Below are 17,354 nucleotides of genomic sequence, written 5' to 3'. Positions count from 1 at the left end.
CGTGCCCATCGTCTGTTGCTCGGTGTGCCAAATTATCTGTAGCCTACAGGCAATCTGGGTGGTTGCAGTCGAGACTGCGTTCCACTTCTCCACCGATTGACACATCCGCTGAATAAGGGTATCAGGGGTTGTGTCCCAGCCGCAGACGTCAAACATTGCTCTACCTACCTTTCGAGGAGCTATCCCACTCACGCTGCCATCTGGCGACCGAGGTCACCCTGCTGCGCTCACGGGCTCCTCTGTTTCCACGTAGCTCGAAGCACTCCTCATCTTCCCGAATGACCAGCCCGACTGGCATCATGCTCGCTATCACGCAGGATGCATCGTGTGATACCGTGCGGTAAGCAGATATCACTCAGAGGCACATCACGCGGTAGGTGCTCTCCAGTTTCTGTAGGTAACTGGTTACCCTCAGTGCTCTTGATAATGACGGGCCACCATACCTGAGGATAGATACGGCAACGCCTGCCAGTAGCCTACGTCTACTGGCGCACACCTTTGAGCTGTTGGACATCATCCTCGATAGAGCCGCAACAGCAGTCGACGCTCTCGTGCATGTATAGTCGATGTGGCTGCCGAAGGTCAGCTTGTCGTCTATGATGACTCCGAGAGACTTCAGACTCCGCTGTGAGGTGATCACGTCTTCTCCCACATGGATAACTGCATGTTGTGCCGATTTGCGGTTGTTGACGATAACTACCTCCGTCTTATGCTGAGCGAACTCCAGGCCTCTCGCGCTCATCCATTCCTCCACCGTGTTGATTGCGTGTTATGCAGTTAGTTCTACCTCAGGGATTGACTTCCCATAGACCTCCAAGGTTACGTCGTCGACAAAGCCGACGATCTTGACCCCAGGAGGGAACTTTAGTCTCAGAACCCCGTCATACATGAGGTTCCATAGCACCGGGCCTAGGATCGAGCCTTGCGGAACTCCGGCGGTAATGGGAACCCTTTTCTGACCGGCATCGGTATCGTATAGCAGTACTCGTTTCTGGAAGTAGCTTTTCAGGATCCGGTACAGTCCCACCGGTAGGCTAAGCCGGTGTAACGAGAGCGCGATGGCATCCCAGCTTGCACTGTTGAATGCGTTCTTTACGTCAAGTGTCACTAACGCACAGTATCGAATACCTCGCCTTTTTCGTTGGATCGCTATCTCGGCAGTCTTTATCACTGAGTTGAGAGCGTCCACCGTGGACTTACCCTTCCGAAAGCCAAACTGGTTGCTTGGCAGGCCGTCCGTACCTTCTGCGTACAGGGTTATCCTGTTGAGGATGATCCTCTCGAGCAATTTGCCAGTCGCGTCGATCAGACAGATTGGTCTGTACACCGATGGGTCGCCTGGCGGCTTCCCGGGCTTCGGCAACAACACCAATTTCTGCCTTTTCCATCTATCGGGGAAGCGGCACTCGTCAAGGCATCTCTGCATACCTATGCCTGAACATGTTCGGGTTCGCTATGATGTTTGGAACTCCATCCGGCCCTGGAGCTTTGTACATTGTTAGGGAATTAGCCACTGCGAGTAGTTCTTCATTCGTCACCGGAGCCACCATTTCAGCCGCGCCCGCACTGTCTCGTGGTGCAGGTGGCCAGGGGCTTGTGGTTCGAGACGGGAAGAGTGCTTCGATAATCGTCGCCAACCGGTCCGGAGACCGTTGTGGGGGTGAAGAGCCTCCTTTGGTCTTGGCTATCACGATTCTGTAGGCGTCACCCCATGGATTCGCGTTGGCACTCTTACACAGGTTGTCGAAACACGCTCTCTTGCTGCTTTTAATGGCCTTGTTAAGGGCCAATTTTGCAGCTCGAAACACTTCACGGCGGTTCTCTTTTGCATCCTCGGTACGGTGCTCTTTGCATCCTACGTCTAGCTCTGAGACAGGCTGATCGTAGAGCTGCAATCTCGGCACTCCACCAGTATACCGGGCGTCTTCCGTTTCTTGGCATGGTTTTCCTCAGCATAGTGGCGTCGCACTCGCGTGATAGAACGGCTACCAGCGCATCCCCGCTCAGACTGTCGGTGTTGGCCTCCAGTCCCAGGGCCACGGTGAAAGCGTTGCTGTCGAAGTGATTGGACTTCCACCCGCGTACCTGACAGGGATCTCCCGCCCTCGGATGCTGCACACCATAGTTAATTCTAAAGCGGATTGCTAAATGATCGCTATGGGTGTAGCCCTCGTCAACCCTTCATTTCATGCCTGGAACCAGACCCGGGCTGGCAAATGTTACGTCAATCCATGCCTCCACCCCGTTTCTACGGAATGTGCTAGCGGAGCCATTATTAGCTAACACAGCGTCGAGTTTCGCAAGCGCCTCCAGTAGCCGGTGGTGGTCTGAGCCGGATGAAGTGGTTTGCAGTTGCTGACTTTCGGCTACCGCAACTCCCAAAGGCAACTGTAGCACTAGAACGTCATTATACATAATCTTCCAAAGCTTTGAGTCAAGTATAAAAACTTGTAGCACTCCCGCTGTGATCCTAGTCGATTTCTGCCCCGAATTCGTGTCGTAGTCTATCATTCGATTCGAAAATAGTTTTTCAGAATATAGCCTAACTATTGGTGTACTTGCATTTCGTGCATTGACGGATCTATATTCTCTTAGCCGTGGACGTTAAACGCATTGATAACGGGTGTTCAATAAAAATGAGAATTTTTTCGGTCATGTAGTTGAAAAACCAAAAGTTTTTTAAACGATTTCAGTATTTTTTATTAAAAACATAATGTTTATTCTTCAAAAAACCTTAATGAAGATTGAAGAAGAAATCGCTGGTCAGCCGTACGACGCAACTTAGTCGCGATGCTCTACCCTAACTTATATATTACTTCGAGGGGTGTTGCCGACTTGACGCTGGAATAGTAGCTGTCATTTCCTGGAATGTGGGTCTTTGAGAGCGGAAAGTAACTTTCGTCGTCCAGCACGAACGACGTCCCGCGGTATTTCTTCGTCATCCACCGGCACGATCGTATTTTGTTGAAATTCCCCAAAATTGATTTCAAATAATCATTGCTTGAGCTTCAGAAAACTTTTCTAAAATGTGTTGTTCTACAACTTCGTTGTAAACAGTTAAATTCAATCTCTAACCGTTAAAAAGTTCAATTTTAGATCTAAAAGCTTAGAAGTGCTCTACACAAAAAAAAATGAATTTTATCATTGACGTAATTACAAACATGACATAATTTAACAAACCGTAATTCATGAAATGACGAAACATTACCGTGCTTCGTTTAATTTTACATGAAACATATACTTTATATGCGCAATGACAAAAAATTAAACTTGCTGCCATTCAGAACAAACGCCTTATATGGAGTAAAATAACATTATTTGCGCAATTCAATCTCATGTAAAATTGAAATCAAACGTAAAACTTTGTCATCTTTGATGCTCGTATACGTCAGGGTCAGGAGACGCAAATTTGCACGATTTTTTCTAGGTGTGTAGCTAGTTAAAATATTTACGTTCTGGACCATTGTTCAGTGTGTACACTTTGAAAAGATGGCGAAGAACACAGTTAATCACAGTATCTTGCATTGGCTTGCTCAGTCAAACTACATGTTTCGATTTCACTTGCTTTCATCAGTTTGAAAATGAACTCCTTTTCTAACTCCTTTCTTTTAGCCTGTTACTAAGTTAATGTCGGATTCTGATGAGACGAGATCGAAACGCAAATTACATAACTAATTTAGGGTGGATGTACCAATAGTCGCATACTTAAGGAAAACTTTTGCTAAAAAATCGATGAATAGACCTATGGGCAATGTTAATACATTAAACGAAAGCTTTCAATCCCTACTTCATATAAAAACAAAAATATAAATATGGTTTAATAACTAATTTATGTATTCAAAACCGCTTGTACCACTATAGGAACACATGTACCAATAGTGGTGCAAATCCCATTGATTTCTTATGGGACTTGCAACTATAGGTACACTATATCAACTATAGGTGCAAGGGAGCTCTAAATTCAAAGAAAATCTTTTTTTTTCAATAGTCATTTGAGCAAATTTCAAACATAACAGTTTTTTTGTCGCATAATTTCAGTGCGATGAATCGATCAAAAAATATTTGTTGATGGTTGGTACCTTAGAACTCACTATAAAATGAAAACGGTTTGAGATACAAAGTTAGTATCTTCAACAAAGTTGCTCAGAATTGATTATTCTAGAATATTGCAGAAGAAAGTATCATTCTCTCTGAACTATAATTTGTAATAATGTCTACAACTTTGACATTTTAAGGACCACCCTAAAACCGTTTCAGCCAAACGATGTAGTTTGTCACGCACAATAAATGTTCTAAGACACCAAATCTCTAAACCTAAAGATGAATGCGTTAACAATTGTTTCCCGCTAATTTCGCTTCCTGCACCACTGTGCATTGTCAAACCACGAGTATAAATCAAAATTGTGAGCCACATAAGAAATAGATTTTTTCGGCTTTTAAGCTTAAAATACTTGTTTAATGAATAAAATTATAGAGAGTTATGGAGCCGCTATTGTTTATATAGTAAACCAACAGTCTTACAAATATTGAAGGAAAAGAGATAAATTTTGCTTCTCATACCAAAGAAATACTGCATGAAACTTGCTGTTTTATTATTTCCGGGCTGCATTTCACCATTAAAGGGTTAGCGATTATAGTTACTGAACTTGCGTACAACTAGTGATCAGTTGGCGGGAATGTAGCATATTGAAAGGCGTATTCGGTATATTGTTTTGAAACGTTTCCTGCCGGGCGTTTAAAGATTGGGCGGGCTTTTTTGGAATTTGCTTTTTGGAATGGCATGTTTAAATGGATACAGATGATTTGTCATAATAGATCTTTGGACGCGTATTGATAAAATGCTTTTGAACAATTTTTAAAAGTGATCGCAAATAAGAGAGCAATTTTTTTTGAAAGTTTGTTTTGCTTAGGAAAAATTGATTGGAACAAGTGTTATTATTATCATACAACATTTTCTCTTCGAGGGGTTGGTGTCCACTAGAACGTTGATAACACTATTATCTTTCTTCAGACAAGCCTTGCCCCTTTTTCATTTCATGCCTTTTCAAATTTTAAACTTTTTAACTTTATGTTTAAGCTTTTTAACTTGTGTTAAATTTGTAATTTCTCATCATTCTAATTTGGTAACAAACATTATTGAATTATTTGTTTGAAAGTAACGACTCGCCTGTGAGTATAATAGTATGTCTGTAATAAGTTTTTCAATGTATATTGTCAATATTTAAGAGTTTGTAAATTTATCACTGAAGTGTCGATCGCCCACCTCGCCTCATCGGCCGGTTTTACTCCTAGTTGTGATTGGTCCCATCACAACTAGGAATAAGACCGACCGATGAGGTAGGTGTTTGAATTATAAAAAACTGATTTAATCCACCTAGCAGTGAGATGAGACATTTCTTACACATTTCACTATTGGATTAGTTTGCAGAACACACGAGAAGTAGACACCCAATTAGAGGTGGGATGAAAACAGTTTCTAGTCTTGCACGAATAAAATCTTGAATAAACTGAATAAATTATAGAAATCAACAAAACGACTGAAATAAAAAAGTAAAGCAAAAAATGAAACAATAGGTTTTTAAATTCATAAAATGAGTAGAAAAATTAATGGAAATCATTATAATTTTGATCCAAATCCATGAATCAAGTTAGATTAGGTTATTACATAAAAATTAAGATTATATTTAGAAATAGTTATAAGATTAATAGAATAAATTGACTCATACTAACAAATTGAATGAAATAAAACGAATGACTGAACATGAAATACATAAAATTAAATATATGAATAAAATGAATCAGATAAATCAAATGAATCAAATCAATCAAATGAATCAAATGAATCAAATGAATCAAATGAATCAAATGAATCAAATGAATCAAATGAATCAAATGAATCAAATGAATCAAATGAATCAAATGAATCAAATGAATCAAATGAATCAAATGAATCAAATGAATCAAATGAATCAAATGAATCAAAATAAACCAAATGAATCAAATGAATCAAATGAATCAAATGAATCAAATGAATCAAATGAATCAAATGAATCAAATGAATCAAATGAATCAAATGAATCAAATGAATCAAATGAGTCAAATGAATCAAATGAATCAAATGAATCAAATGAATCAAATGAATCAAATGAATCAAATGAATCAAATGAATCAAATAAATAAAATGAATCATATGAATCAAATGAATCACACGAATCAAATGAATTAAATGAATCAAATTGATTTAATTCATCAAGTGAATTCAATGAATCAAATTAATGAAATGGATCAAATGCAGGGGTTGTAATTCTCTCTCACTCACGCGAGAAGTAGCTTATCCGATGTCCAACTTTTCCGAGATAAGATGAGTCGCAAAATTCTCCGTCTCCACAAATAGCGTGAGAATGATTTTCCGGATAAAATTTATTTGACTTTTTCCTTCTCACCGGAGAAGGTGATAAAATTTTAATTTCGTGGAAATCAATAAAAACTTCAAAAAATACACTTAATTACAAAGAAAAGCGGCAAAGAAGTATGATGGACTTGTTTTATCGTGTTTTGGAATAACGACAGCAAAGTAGGGAACGCCAAAAGGATACCGTGATAAACTCATTCACTCATTCTCCGGCTGTTTTATTTATCCGGAGAAGTTGTGTGAGTGCCAATAACTTTTCGTGTGAAAATGTGAGTTTTTATTGTCGCAGTAGCAAACTATCCGGGCGCATTTACTCATATGAGCGATAAATGCAATGCCTGCACATGTGCTTTCAAGCCCCTAGAACAGAGAACGACAGAGGGAGAATGCGATTCGTGAATGAGACAGGTAGATATTTCAAAGTTTTTATTTGCATTGAAGTAAATAGTGTGAAATGTCTAGGCTATGTGGATTGCATAAAAGCCGTGTTTGTATTGTTTCGTTCGGAATTCTCGTGCAGGAAATATGGATAAATAAGTCCTATACAGACCAATATTGTGAAAAAGAAATGGTTCAAACTACTCAGTATATCCAAATATTGACGACGATAAGTTAGAAGACACATTGTAGTTGCATCCCCCATCGAGAGTGGGTACTTTGGGGACTTCTTTTCTTGGATCTAATTTGTGAATATTTTTGGTCTTTGATCCGCTATTTTTCATGAAAGTTCGTACCAATACAACGAATGTGCAGCTGATACAATTCATGGTTCATTCGCCTGCGCAATGTTCCGTCTTCCATCTGCACGCCACCATAGATGGTACGCAACACTTTTCGTTCGAAAACTCCAAGGGCGCGTTGGTCCTCCACGAGCATAGTCCAGCTCTCGTGGCCGTAGAGGACCACCGATCTAATCGGCGTCTTGAAGATAATCAACTTCGCGCGGCGGCGAATTTTGTTCGACCGGAGCGTCCTCTGGAGTCCAAAGTAGGCACGATTTCCCGCTATGATCCGTCTCTGAATTTCTCTGCTGTTATCATTGTTGTCGGTTACCAGTGAGCAATACATGAATTCGTCGACCATCTCGATTTCGTCACCGTCAATCCGAACTCGGGTGGGAGGTTCACATTGTCGTCTCTAGAACCTCTTCCTCTCATGTATTTTGTCTTTGAAACGTTGATGGCAAGACCAATCCTGCTGGCTTCAGCTTTCAGTCTTTGAGTATATATTTCATTCAAAATTCAATAGAGATACGAATAGTTTAAATATCGCACGTGGAATGTCTCTTTTGAAAATTTCCATCGTCAAACTTACATATTACCCAGTTAAGCCAAATATTTTTCTGATATAGCCATGAACTTCCTTAATTATAGTGTAGATACAAAAAATAGTTTTGTTTTCTCAAACCTTCACCCAAAACGTACCCGGTAAGATTCGCTTACATTAATGCAATAAATACGAGCAAAAATTGCAAGCGTTCTGGTAATGTGCGAAAACTGCAAGAAGCTTCCTTGCGTGCAATGCAAGAAACAGAAAAAACGAATTTTGCCTATGTATTAGCGATGTATGTGTATTGGTGACCAATATGCGTTATAAAAAAAGACTGTTGGCATTGAAAAATGAACCCCGCACAAACAGATAGCTAAGCAATACTTTATCCACCCAACCATACTACCAGATAGTAATAAGTGGATAAAAGTCATATATAAACACTTGGATGATTTCACGATTAATGAAAAAAATAAAACACCCACCCTTATTTGAACTCAGGCTCTTGCGCATCATAGCTCTAACTATAAGCACTGATCTGTCCTTACACGTAAAAACAGGACGTTAAAACTCGTCACATCCGCCATTTGATGCCGTCTCGTGTGTAATGAATAAACCACAAAACTGCGTTTGATGATGTTGATGAGGAATGAATAAAAAGTAGACGGAAAATAAAAACTCGCCCTGCGTTGCTATACCAACCAGCATAGGCACGTGAATGTGGTGGTAATCCTTTGACAGTGAGTTGAAGAAAAGTATGTACGTATAGAGAGAGATGAAGTGGTTTTATATGCTTGCAACAATTGCCAGCGGCTTTCACTGCGAAATTGCAAGCGATGCTAACATTATTTGCAAGTGATTGTCGCTTGCAATTATTGCAAGAGATTTTTGTTTTGGGTGTTCGCAATTACAATTAATAAATATTTCAGATTGGCAGAAGATCTTACCACACAACTTAGAAATTCATACAGAAATAGCTAGATAGATGCGATAGAAGAGAGACAGAGAGAGAAAGAAAGAGCGAAAGAGAGAGAGAGAGAGAGAGAGAGAGAGATGGCGGGGGGCCTGTGAGGAATGGCAAATGATGGTTAATGCAGTGACATTATTTTTATAGGTATATTATTATGATATATTGATTCTTACATTCTTATCATAAATAATGTAAGTAGTAATTTTTGCTCCATAACCAGTATAACCTAAATCTTGCAAAAGAGCTAAATTTTCGCTAGATTTTTGGGCTTCAAACATACAGTTGCTTTCGGTGACGCCACAAGTATAATTATATTAGAAATCTTTTATCTCACTACTAGGTAAATTACTTGTTGATCTGTGTATTGATATACCATCCAACATTTACCTCATGATTGAACGCAATGCCTAATCCAAGGAATAAATACTAGAACTCAATGTTTCTTTATCAACGCATTATTTTGTCTTTGAAGTGAACTTATATATTGATTTTTGAGAAATAGCTAATTTATTATAAAGATGATACACAAAATGTTCTCAACATCGAATTCCTTGAATCACGTAGATGTGTTTTCATACCCCGATATTCAAAATCGGTTTAGTTTTGCCCCTAAAATACCAGTAAAGCAATACTCTGTATGTAACAATCTCATTTTTAATTAGTGGAAATTGGTAAGCGAGGACTAAAAATACAAAATGTTCAATATCTCCGCTGCTCGTGCACGGATTTAGACAATCTATAGCTTTTTAGAAAGGTATTTTTACAAGCTTTCTATTTATGTGCAGTTTGTGGGACAAAATAGTATTGCTTGAAAGTTATTTGCGAAAAACCTGCTGTGTTCTGACAAAATCGCCCATATCTCAGAAAGTAAACAACATATCGAAAATCAAAAATAATAGTGTCAAATGGCAACGTTAGGCCTTTCATTTGAAACTATTTTCATTAAGATCGGTTCAGCCATTGCTGAGATAATTACATGACATTTTGTACATACATACATACACACATACACACACACACATACAGACATTGTCTCAATTTGTCGAGCTGAGTCGATTGGTATATGGGACTCGGCCCTCCGGGCCTCGGAAAAAGTTTTCAAAGTTTGAGCGAATCCTATACATTTCTTTTGTAAGAAATGTAACAATTACGACATCAAGCTTCTAGTTACATAAATGTTGAAAAAATTATAAAATCCACAGCCTCTACTGTATCAAAAATAAAATGTGTTGATTAACGGAGTTGATTCTGTATGCTCTGGCTTTATTGGCGGCCGAATATCTTTTTAGGCGCCATAGCCCAGGAATACCATAGGGATTAGTGCATTGGGCAGAATAACCAAATATTTTTTCACATCCATTTAGCCTTTTCATATTCCTAATCTTATCTAATCCGTTGGACATAACCAAACATTTGAGTGCAGCATGAAGGACAACCCTAAGCAATTTGTGTCTTACCTGCAAAACAAAACTTCCTCCGGTGGTATCCCGGAAAGCGGGAACCATCGAAACAGGACAGCAACGTCCCCTGCGGAGTCAGCGAATCTATTTTCGTAATTCTCTCAAAACGTGCTAACTCCGACTTTGCCTTCAATCCAATTCCATACATCGGGCGTTCTTCAAAGGAGACATCTCGGACCTCTTCTTTTTGTGCTATTTGTGAACATTCTCTGCAGTGAATTGTCGTCTTCTAAGTGGAATGAGTGTAAATATTCAAAACAATCAGTTTCAAATGAGTACACGCTCCGATTGAGTATTTGTTTTTTTGTTTAATACATCAACAGGCATATCAAAGACCTAAGTATGTTGGCCTTAATATTAATCTTATTTCTAACAATCAAGTCGTACACAAAAGTAATAATCACACAATAATTAAAAACAAAGAATAAAAAGGTCAAGTGTTGTTAACGGATTGATTAAAAAGTCTGGATAAACGTATACGCAGAGTTTGTCGAGAAACGTTGAAATCGAATGCTGGTTAACCTGGTTAAAAATTCGTTGCAGACCAGTGATGGCTACATACATACTATAATTAGTGCGTCGGACTGGTAATCGGAACATACTGTTGTTGCTTAGTGCTTAGGTGCGACGTTTATGTTGATTTGTTCCAAAATAGCTGGGGCATCTATACGACCTTGCAGAGTGTCAGCGATGAACAAAGCTCTTGCGGTATTCCTTCGAACATGTTGAGGTTCTAGTTGAATCAGCTGACACCGGTTTTCATAGCTAGGTAGTCGGACAGGTTCTCTCCGCGGTAATCTACGGAGCGCGAAACGTAATAAACAACGCTGCACACTTTCAATTCTCTCAACGCCATAATTATAGTTTGGGCTCCACTCTTCAGGGCAATATTCTAGAATTGATCGGGATAAAGAGCAGTACAGCGATTTGAGACAATAAACATCCGCAAAGTTTTTGGCTATCCTGAAGATGCATCAAAGTGCTCAAGACGCTTTACCAACTGCATAGGAGATGTGTTGTATAAAAGTAAGTTGAGAATTCAGAATCACTCCCAGATCCTTTAAGTGACTGACACGCTCGATTTCTGTTTCTAGTTCGTATTGCACCAATCAGCAAAGACTTGAATCAGCTGTTGGAGAAATCTGCAATCTTCAATTGAAAGAATTAGGCGAAAGATCTTGAGGTCATCCGTGAAGAACAATCGTGGAGTCTTTAGAATTAGATGTACGTCATTGAAGTAAATCAGAAACATCAACGGTCCCAAGTGGCTTCCTTGAGGTATTCCAGACGTAGAAGTGAATGTAGCTGCCTGGCATTCTCCTAACAACTGCTATCTCTCGGTCAGTGAGGTAGGATCAAAAACTGCAAAACACTACCATTTATTCCAAATATCGCAATTTTTGCTATTGCGATATCGTGGTTTATCTTGTCAAAAGCGGCAGATAATTCGGTGTAAACAACGTCGGTTTGAGCGCGACGTTCCATACGCTCTGTTATGTAGGATGTTCAACATAACAGGTTGGACTCAGTTGACCGTCCAGGTGTGATGCCGTGTTAATCGTCACTTAGGTATTGGGATTGTGATTGAATACTCGATGAGTTCTACTCGCGTAGAACGAGTTGCATCCGTCAAGAACGTAGATGTAATTCTCGACCGTAAGCTACGCTTTGCCGCATATGTTTCTTCCGTTATTGTTAAAGCTGTAATTGGACTTATCAAAAGCAACATTCGCGATTTCAATGATGTTTATTGTCCAAAAACACTATATAACATACTGGTACGTAGCTTTCTAGAATGTGGATTTACTATTTGGGCTTAGTACCACACCCATCACATTAACCGTATCGAACGGGTACAGAAGCACTATATCAGGTTAGCACTTCATCGGTTACTGCGTTACTGCGAAACAGGCGAATCTTTCTGTAACGACTTTTTATTTTCGACCTACTAGCAGACAACATAGACTCTCCTGTGCTTCTAGCAAAACAAGACATCAACATTGTGGAAAATCTTTCCAGAGGATTGATTTTTACGACGCTCAACTCATCGCACGCAGTACGACCTGAATATCTCATTGGATGTTTGTGTAAACTCTTAAACATTGTTATCATTTGTTTGATTTTAATCTTAATAAAGAATCGCTTAAATTAAAAATAGGTTTAAGTTGTTTATGTTTATCGTTATTGATTATTTCAAAAAATAGTTACAGTTTATGACTACGAAAATACACATTCAATCGTTGTCATGTCACACAATAATTCGTCCTAGAGCAAAGGTTGCGTTTATTGCCTTTCGTGTCAATGCCTTATCAAAAGTATCACAAAAATTTGTAGAGACCGAACTGCCGAATCACTCGCCATGCCTTGGCTTTAACGCTGCGAATAAACTGTTATGCTATACTCACTGGTTTGAGAGAACGTTATTGAAACAATCTTCCCCATCAGACAGTGCCATCAACACAACAATCAATATGCGAATATTTGGCATTTCTTTCAAAAGGAAGATAAATTCAAACCAACATCTGATTTTCAACCTATCGTTTATTATTATTCTAACATTCTCGGAACAGAACCTTCAAGTATGGTAAGAGTCAATGCGAATCTAGACGAGCTAGAACGAATCCAGCGACCTAATTAAAATAAGTTACTAATAAATTATTATCGTTCTGCGCTCAAGTCTTTGAACCGAAATGTTTCCAGAACATGCACTACTATCGGAATAGGGAATTCGCTTCAATAATAGCGAGAATCGACATATTCTCGTCACTGTAGATCAATCAACTAGCAACTAAATTCATGAACCTTAACCCTAAGACTTCTAATAGTTTAGTTCTCGTTTCTACTTGACTATGTACACGGCACCCCCTGCGAAACGTCAAATGGCAGTTCGGCACTAGGCAAACTCCTTGCCCATCACTTTCTCGATCCAAGGCACAAATTTCTGAATATTTGTGTACACTCCGGGAAGATGCTCCCGACCGCAACCGATTCCCCACGACACCAACCCGATCAGCGTCTTTCTGCCATCCAGCGTTAGCGTCAGCGGCCCTCCCGAGTCTCCCTGGCAGCTGTCGCGACCACCTTCCTTGTAGCCGGCGCACAAGAACACCTCGTGGATGGTTTCCCTTCGTCCAGCCGCTCGGAACCATCGTTGACAGCGTTCGTTCGGAATCACCTCAACGTCAACTTCCTAAAAATGAAACGAGCAATTATTAGGGTGCGGTATCTGTCGAGTATCGTCAGGAACGGAACATACCTGTAGAACCGAAGGAACTGTACTTTGGCCGTGCCTCGTTCGACCCCAGCCCGCAACTGTGGCCATCTTGCCGACCAGTTTAGTTTGCTTCGGGGGGAGACAAACCGGAAGGATGTGCTGCCGAAAGACCACCTTGCGGTCAAGTTTTACCTGGAATTGAGAGATTTAGTACGAGTTGGTGGAATTTTGATAGCTTGAATATTAACATTAATTATTTATAATCATGACTTTCAATAAAAACGAAGCCTTAGTACTACATTTCGTTGCGAAATTTTACCTTCTTTTTCAATAGACTTCGCGATTCTTACTGTACAGGACAATTGCAAGGTTAGTGTTATGTATTAAGGGGAGGGTAAGAGTTTCAGCGTTAAAAAAAACAATTCTTTCACGATTTTTTTTTGGAAATTTGAGTGAAGAGAATTGAACAAAACTTTTTTACATTATACAGTTCAATAACATTCTGTAATTTTTACATACAAAAATTTCAACAAGCGACTCGGTGACAAAGCTTTTTGTGGAACGTCTCCGGAAAAAACACGATTTGCGGTGTAACTGTCGTTCAAAAACTGCTGAACCGATTTATTTCAAACTTTGCATACACTTTTTATGGAAAAAAACCTTACCTCTACGTTGAGTTTTTGAGATAATTTTTCATAAAATTGCGGAATTTTCCATGAAAAAAGCAGTTTTTATTTGAAGTTAGTAAAAAAAAATTCCCTCCTTTTGTAGACGAAGTTCAGTTCGTTCAGAATAATTTATAACATAATTACAATTTTTGCCCATAGTGGAAATATAGGGATTAAAAAACAGGCTAAAATAACATCAAAATCCACGCTAACTCTTTACAGGGTATTCACAAATAGTTCTTCGGGTAAATTGCGTTTTTTGTGACTATAAAAACCCAGAAACAAAAAAAAAGTTATAAGTATAAATAAGAATTTAGGGAGTTCATTTTAGAAAACGTCGCATAACTTGAGAGCTATGAGTAACAGAGACGATTTTTTTTTGGCAAAATTTCTGAAAATACTCTACTCTACAATTATGCTGAAGCCCGTCAAGCGCTATCTCTTTTGATTTTAAAGTTAAATTTTATATAGCCTACTATGATCAAGTTTCTTAAAAATATATTATTGCCAACAGATGGCGCTTTTCACGCACGCACACAAACATTGTAGAATATGAAAAATCTCAAATAGGGACAGTTTTAACCTCAAAACAGTGTTTTGGACCACTGTGTGTTGGGAACAGGTAGTTGGATCGTGTTTCGGGAAGAGACCCTCGACGATTATTTTCAGATTACCTTGGCACATTTCGGCTGGCGTCGACATTTTCGCCCTCACGACTCGGTACACTTCGGTTCGAGGATTGGCGTCTACTTCTCGGCACAGCTCCTTGTGGGAATCTATCTTGTTAAGCTTATACTACCCTCGGCCCTAGTTTGCCGAAACATTGCCTTGCGCTCCTCTCAATCTCTCTCCGATACTGTTCTCTGAACCCGCCTCTTGGCTCTGAGACAACCAGCGCGTACCATACTGGGCGTCTTGTTCCACCAGTAAGCTGCACGCAGTCTATTGCGAGGCTCAAGTTTTCGCGGCATTGCGGCGCTAAAAACTGTCTCAATCCTTCTTGTTAGTTCAGCTTCATCCACGTTCTTCGTCTCGCTGACCGGTCGAAGTGCCTCAACGAAGACGTGGCTTTTTTCTTCTACTTTTTCTCACCGATCATCCTCCTCCGTGCTGCAACAGAATTCCGTTGGCCAATACGCTAACCGTACCATCATTGCACAATCGTACGACTAACTTCGCTACTTGCACGATACTCCCTCTTGTGTTGGTTACTCTATTGCCCCACTCCACAGTCCAGGCATTGAAGTCACCACCTTTAACCGGCTTTCGGTCAATCAACTGCTCGGTTAACTGCTCTTGTATAAGTACTCCACCATCTATCTTGAAGGAGCGTAACAGTTGCACACGAAGACGCCGTTGATTTTGGCAATCACGAAGCCTGCGTATGATCATTCTACTACTTTGTGAGTGGGGGATCTGTCCATGCAACTGTTCCCGATCAATTCGCCACCCAGTTACCGTTATTACGGGGGACTTGATGAGGCTATGCAATCAAAGCGACGTCACATATAGTTGCTGTCATAGACTTCCACAACAGTTGCTGAGCGATATCACAAAGATTCAAATTTATCTGGGTTATCTCTATTAGGGTAATAGGGTATAATACGCCTCTTAGATTCCCAGGATTCCTAAATTATCTAAAAAGTAAAAAGGACTGATAACAGTATCGTGTCATGAAATCAACGTACTAAGTTAGTTTGGTATTTTTAATATGTTGCAAAACAACAATATACACAAAAGTTTCAAAAGAGCTACTACTTTTATGTAATCTTCCACTTTTTCCAATAGCATTACAACCAATTAGAAATAGTCGGATTCGATAGAACTATTTCAAGTAGCTTACTAGAATGTTATAGTTACTCTCTTAATTTATAGCTTGGCTTAAAACTATGTGTGTGTGTAAAATTATTCATGTATTCACAACAGCTCATCACCGGCCAAAACGCCCCACCCATTGTTGTGGGGCATACTCACCGATTGTTGTGGGGCATACCGTCCTCTTGTTGTGGGGCATATTACACTTTCACCGGGGGCATTTTGCCCTGGGTGAAAGAAAAAACTAGAATTTAGGCATCTTTGAAAAATGTTTAATTGTACTTGTATCGGGATGTTTTTTAATAAAAAATGAATCGGGTACTAATTTCTAACTAATATAACAATAAATTAGAGTAGTTAGTGAGAAGATCATAGCGTCGAATGGTGAAATATAGCTATTTTTGCTTAAGGGGGGCGTATTAGACCTGTTTACCCTACAGTTGGCCTGCAGTCCTTCTCTTGTAGGCAGGGCATTTTTAGCCACCCGCCCGTTGGTCTTTTCCGTCCTCTGGAGTTCAAAGCATACACTTCGGCCTCTGCGTGCAGTCTCTGGCAAGATGACACCTCTCTCCGTATTTCCAGCACATCCTGAATCTATCCGGGGCTTTGCAAGCCTCTGGCAAATACCCAACGCTCAAACATTTGCAGCATTTTTCCGCTTGTTTGTTGACTCGTGGGGCGACTCTTAGTGGTCATCTCGACCATCCGACTGTCACTTTGCCTACCTCCAGCGCCATGTCAGCAGCGATTACCGATAGACGAGTCATCGTTGTCTGAGTTCCTCCCTACCGCTTCTTTAACCGGATAGTCATGTGCACCTCGCCCAGGTTGCTCGTCTACCGTCGTTATCTTATTCAGGTCCTTGCATACAATTACCATCTCCGGGTTTAAGACTTTAACTTCTACCTCTTCAGCTATTTATTTTGGTAATAATCTAATTTATAGTCCAGCTGTTAATCGTGGGATCCTTCTGTAACTCGAAGAGCATCTCGCCTTATTGGGTATGCCTGATTTTTTACCACGGTTTCCCCCACATCCCTAATCTCCGGATCCTCTCTCACCTTCTCGAGAAGCGCTGTATACGTCGTTGCGTTATTGAATTTGACGAGCACGACTTTTCCTTTTGACAGCTTTGGATGAGCTGGGGGATTTCCTTTCCACTTCTGCTGCACTTTTCGCTCTTTCTTCCGTTTTTTTCTGTTTCCCGGTTTTTTCTTTCCGACCTATAACGGCACTTCAGCTTTCTTCTTGTTAAGTGTCGCCCTTTCCTTCGGCAGTGAGTGGTTGGTTCGATGAAGAGTTCCAGATAGTGACGAACGAGAAGAATACAGCCAGAAGCCGGATGTTAGTGGATGGTACACGCCTCAACATTGGTACGAAGAAGCGAGAAGTGCCGAGAAACGAATCCACCGCGAAAAGATAGGCAGCATGAAGAAACTGTGATTGCTGAAGCGCAAGAAAGTATGGGTCGGATTGATATGCGGAGATTTTATGAAACTGTCAACAATGGCCGAGAGGGCAATTTGCTGACAGACAAAACAATGTT

General features: G+C 40.2%; 1 protein-coding gene across 1 annotated transcript in view; it reads right to left on the bottom strand.

The window, feature by feature from the left end:
- Window positions 1–12,690: 12,690 nt before the first annotated feature.
- The window catches only part of LOC131681649 (serine proteinase stubble), a 63,044-nt gene continuing 58,380 nt past the window's right edge, over window positions 12,691–17,354 (bottom strand). Inside the window, exons 6-7 of the mRNA XM_058962575.1 lie at window positions 13,368–13,517; window positions 12,691–13,301 (exon numbers count right to left, since the gene is read on the bottom strand). Coding sequence (XP_058818558.1) covers window positions 13,005–13,301; window positions 13,368–13,517 — 447 coding nt within the window. The 3' untranslated portion in view covers window positions 12,691–13,004. The remainder of the gene's footprint in view (window positions 13,302–13,367; window positions 13,518–17,354) is intronic.

This window comes from Topomyia yanbarensis, chromosome 2, assembly GCF_030247195.1.
Source record: "Topomyia yanbarensis strain Yona2022 chromosome 2, ASM3024719v1, whole genome shotgun sequence".
Taxonomy (NCBI): domain Eukaryota; kingdom Metazoa; phylum Arthropoda; class Insecta; order Diptera; family Culicidae; genus Topomyia; species Topomyia yanbarensis.
Note: the sequence above shows the minus strand (reverse complement) of the source record. Positions and strands in the feature narration are given on the sequence as shown.